General features: G+C 36.4%; 1 protein-coding gene across 3 annotated transcripts in view; it reads left to right on the forward strand.

Moving 5' to 3' along the window:
- ELOC (elongin C) overlaps positions 1-5180 on the forward strand; it is a 32628-nt gene that overhangs the window by 17660 nt on the left and 9788 nt on the right. For 2 of the 3 annotated variants that reach the window (XM_017521914.2, XM_037736099.1), the window contains one exon: positions 1685-1740. The exons of the other annotated variant lie outside the window; for it this stretch is intronic. In XM_017521914.2, coding sequence (XP_017377403.1) covers positions 1737-1740 — 4 coding nt within the window. In that variant the 5' untranslated portion in view covers positions 1685-1736. The remainder of the gene's footprint in view (positions 1-1684; positions 1741-5180) is intronic. 3 annotated transcript variants of the gene reach the window in all.

Genomic DNA, 5180 nt, shown 5'->3' on the forward strand with positions numbered 1-5180 from the left:
AAAAAAAAAAAAAAAAAAAGAGAGACAGTACTTTGAATATCTGTCTTCTTGCTTAGCCAGTGTTCTAGACTAAGATTTGATTTCTGTTCCTGCTGTCACTATGTGAAACAAACTGTTTAGCCTCTCTACATGGATGGCATTATTCAAACCTGAAGTATTAGAGAGGTTACTTGCAAGTTTCTTTTCTGCTCTGAAGTATTTATGGTTCATTTCCTTGACCCTTATCTTAAGGCTAGAACTAAAATTGGTCAGGAATTTCCTAGAGCAGGACAGTTAGGAAATGCTTTTTTCCTGTTAATGACGTAAAAAGAAATGTCAGTATAAATAAGATCCTCCTTTGAATAAATGCTGTAGTGTGTTGCTAAAATACAAATTACTGGGAAAGTGAAACCACTTCCTTTAGCAGTCATCTTGTTATTTTGTCAAAATATTAAAAATTGTGAATTTTTAACCACTTTATGATTAAATTTCAAAAACTTAGGTAGCCTGCATATGGAAGAGATGGAAGCATAAAAATATATGACTTCTCTTTTTTTTCTTATTTATTTATTTTAGAGACAGGGTCTCACTATGTTGTCCAGGCTGATCTCAGTCTCCTGGGCTCAAGCAGTCCTCCCACCTTGGCCTCCCAAAGTGCTGAGATTACAGGCATGAGCCATTGCACCCAGCCCTGTCTTTTTTTTATTTTCATGGAAGTTACTTTTTGTCCTTGATTTATCATGTCATTCATCCAAGCAAATATGTGCTTATTGTCTAGCACTGTGTACTAAATACAGGAACCAGAACTTGCTGTGTCCTAACTATGTTAAGTGAGGATACATCATCCTTCCAGCACATTGATGTGTAGCATAGCAAGGTGTACAGAGCATTGCTAACCTCAAAAGCTCACTTGAGCTTTGATGTCCAGGGTTTTTCCTGGGGTTTCATTCTGTAGACACAGTTGGTGAGTCTTAAGCAACAAGGTTAGGCTCAGTTTTCAGCACCCCTCCAACTGGAGACCATGTTGATATCAAAAAAGGCACTTCAAAGCCCTTTGTTCTGAGTCCTCTTGTTAGTTTATCCAGAAGCCCACTATTAGTTACCTGGTTAACAAACTACCAGGACCTATGATGAATAGCAAAGACTTGTATCACTAGGGAAATTACAAGGATTTAGAGACCACCTTTCAAAATGAAGGTAAAAAACCAGCCAAATTCTTTGTTATACAATAGGACCTATAGTTTTCTTTGGACTCTCAACAGAGGTCTATACCCAGAAAAAGAATAAAGGACCATGCCTTAGAACATGTCAGTATAGCAGTTTTTTCTTGATAATTACGATCTGTATATGTATTTTAATGGAATGAACATTTTTACATGTCTGTTGCTTTTAACATGTCATACTTTACAACCTCTTCAACAACCCCATCCCAAGTCAGTTTATAATGATTATATATTATGTTTCTATTTTAAGTAGTCTTTTTCCAATTCAAAAGTGCCAGCTGATCAAGCTCACAAAGCATTTTGGTACTCTTCAATTGATCCATAAAAGTGCAGTGTTTTTGCTGTGTTGGAATGGTGAGCTCTTAATGTAACCAGAAGGAAGAGTTCTTAAACTTTTAACACCGAGGACATATTAAATAACAGTGAATGGAAAACTTTTCTCTTGCAGCATTAATCTTAATATGATATTATTATATTTTCAGGAAACTGCTAAAGTTCCTGGGGAAGCAAAGTAGAATTTTTCATAAGAACAAAATGGGTAAGTTAAAGATAATTAATTTTGTGTTTTCATTAGTAGAAACTGGTTTTTCATTTCAAAGATAGATCTTCAAAATCAGTGAATGCAAGTAAAATTTCAGTAAACAAAGTAAATTTCAGTAGATTGAAAATAGTTGTCCACATCAACAGCTAATGTCTACTACACAGTCATGCCCTGTATAATGATATTTTAGTCAGTGTTGGACCAATGTGTGACATGGTCTCAGAAAGATTATAATAGAGCTGAAAAATTCCTGTTGCTTACTGTGACATCTTGATGATCTTGTCCTTGTGTAGGCCTCAGCTAATGTGTGTTTGTATCTTAGTTTTTAACAAAAAACTTTTAAAAGTAGAACAAAATTTAAAAGTTTTTAAAATAGAAAAAAGCATATAGATTAAAAATATAGGCCGGGTGCGGTGGCTAATACCTGTAATCCCAGCACTTTGGGAGCCCGAGGCAGGCAGATCATCTAAGGTCAGGGGTTCAAGACTAGCCTTACCAGCATGGAAAAACCTTGTCTCTACTAAAAATACACAATTAGCCAGGCATGGTGGCGCATGCCTGTAATCCCAGCTACTTGGGAGGCTGAGGCTGGAGAATCACTTGAACCCAGGAGGTGGAGGTTGTGGTGAACCAAGATCACACCATTGCACTCCAGCCTGAGCAACAAGAGGGAAACTCCATCTCAAAAAAAAAAAGAATACAAATAAAAATAGCGCTGGGTACATGGCTCACGCCTGTGAGCCCAACTGCCTGGGAGGCTGAGATGAGAGTTGGAGTGAGCCCAGGCGTTTGGGGCAGAAATAAGCCATGATTGTGGCACTGCGCTCCAGCTGGGCAACAGGTTAAGACCCTGTCTCTAAAATATAAAATAAATATATAAGTAAAATGCTTGAGGTTCTTTGGGGAAGTGAATTTTTAAAAATACATATTTTTACATATATAAATACACTGTATAGCATATTTATTTTAAGCTTAAGTGTTATTTCAAGAGTCAAAAAGTTTTAAAAATTAAGGTTTATAAACCAAAAATTACAGTAAAGTTAATTTATTATTGAAGAAAAAATCGGTGTACTGTAGCCTAAGTATACAGTATTTACGAAGTCTGTAGTAGTATAGTAATGTCCTAGACCTTAACATTCACTCACCACTCACTCACCTATTCACAAAGAGCAATTTCCAGTCCTGCAAACTAGTCCTGGAAATTAGTGAGTGCCTTATACAGGTATACCTTTTAAAATCTTTTATGCTGTATTTTTACTGTACCTTTTCTATGTTTAGATACACAAATACCATCATGTTATAGTTGCTTACCGTATTCAGATAGTAACATGCTGTACAGGTTTGTAGTGTAGGAGCAGCAGGCTGTATCATATAGCCTCGGTGTAAGTATACTCTAGATTTTGTAAGTACTCTCTTAAGATGTTTGCGTCATGACAAAATTGCCTAATTGATACATTTCTTGGAAGGTATCCCCATTGTTAAGAAATGCATGACTGTATATTCCTGACAGGCAGATCAGTAATAATATCGTGCTAACTCCAATTTGTGATTTCTAGTGAGTAGTTTTACCTTAAGAAATTTGAAACTCTTCCAACAAAATGATTTCTGTTGTTAAAAACATTAGAAGCATAAATTGAAGTAACTATTTTTATTTTTCTTCTTAGAGGTTGGCAGAAACTGCTAAAAATCTGTATACTTGAATAGTCTATAAGTTAGAAGCTACTTACATCATTATGGGTCCCCAAGCTTTTTATGAAAAATTAGACAAAAAAAGATACTAACATAGCTTTCACCAGATTGTTAACGTTTTGCCACATTTGCTTTCATACACGCGTGCGTGTGTGTGTGTTCATGTGTGTGTGTCTGTGTTTTCATATTGTAGAGTTGGCAAAACTCCATCTCAGTCCTCTTGGAGTCCTGGCTGGGTCTCAGAATTAAGTCGGCATACATATTTATTACAAGTTTTACATGGAATGGAAGCCCATTTTAAAATAACAGTGACCAAAGCCAGGCATGGTGGTGCCCGCCTGTGGTCCCAGCTACAGCTACTTTGAAGGCTGAGACCTAAGGGTCCCTTGAACCCAGGGGTTCCAGGTTACTGTGAGCCATGATTGTGCCACTGCACTCCAACCTGGGTGACAGAGCAAGGCCCTATCTCCTAAAAAAAATAAACTGCAAGTAAGTAAGTAGGCTGGGTGCAGTGATTCATGCCTATAATTCCAGCACTTTGGGAGCCGAGGCAGGCGGATCACTTGATTTCACTTGATTTCAGGAGTTCAAGACCAGTTTGGCCAACATGGTGAAACCCTATCTCTGCTAAATACAAAAATTAGCTGGGCGTGGTGGTGGGCACGTGTAATACCAGCTGCTCAGGAGGCTGAGTCAGGAGAATCTCTTGAACCCGGAAGGTGGAAGTTGCAGTGAGCCAAGATTATATCACTGCACTCCACAACAAGAGTGAGACTCTGTCTCAAAAAATATAAATGAATGAATGAATGAATAAATAAATGGGCGGGTGGATGGATGGATGGATGGACTGACAAAGTTTTTAAAATGATCATACTGCATTAACTTGTCTCTTTAGTTTCTTAAAGACTGATCCTCAATTCAAATTTGTGTGGTTGTTTTCTTGTGATTTGAATCAAACAATTTTTGGCAGTGGTAGCACATGAGTGATTTTGATATTTAATTTTAGAGATTTCTGAATTAATTAATAAATAGAGATTTGTGGCTGAACAAAATCTCTTTGAGCTTCATCCTTCTCATTCTTTTTAGGGCTTCCTAAGTTTTTAGGATAAACCTTAAGATATTTTATTTCACATGTTGATCATTATAAAAATTAAAATTATGTTACAATACAAAATTGTAAAAATCAAGGAGATCTTTAACTTACATATGTAACTTTTACTCTTGTGTATTTGGCTAGTGTGACTGAAGTCAGTACAGCAGCAATGGTAGTAGCAGAGTAACATCTGTGCACTCTGTCTCCATGTCAGCTTAAAGAATAAAATTTTGTCCATATTATTTTTATTCATGCACCAGTTTAAACTGAGTATTCTTTAAATACATATTTTGGTCATTATTTTTAACCATCAAGAGTAAAATGCTGAGTAAAAGAAGTCGTAACTTTTAGAATTTAGGGCTTGTCAAAGGAAGCTGAGCTCACATGGTATGTAAACACTGATTCATAAATGTGCTATGCATTTTTATTTCTAAAAATCTGTCTCAGGTGATAGAATTAAAGTTATACTATTTGAATATTTTGTCTTAGTCTTCAAATTTGAATGGACTGCTTTGGTTACCAAAAACTGTTAATACCTCCTTGAAAAATACTAGTAAAATTTCACCTGAAGTAGCATTCTTTTTTTTTTTTTTTTAGACGGAGTTTCGCTCTTGTTACCCAGGCTGGAGTGCAATGGCGCGATCTCGGCTCACCG

This window comes from Cebus imitator, unplaced genomic scaffold (genome assembly GCF_001604975.1).
Source record: "Cebus imitator isolate Cc_AM_T3 unplaced genomic scaffold, Cebus_imitator-1.0 Scaffold22, whole genome shotgun sequence".
NCBI classification, from domain to species: domain Eukaryota; kingdom Metazoa; phylum Chordata; class Mammalia; order Primates; family Cebidae; genus Cebus; species Cebus imitator.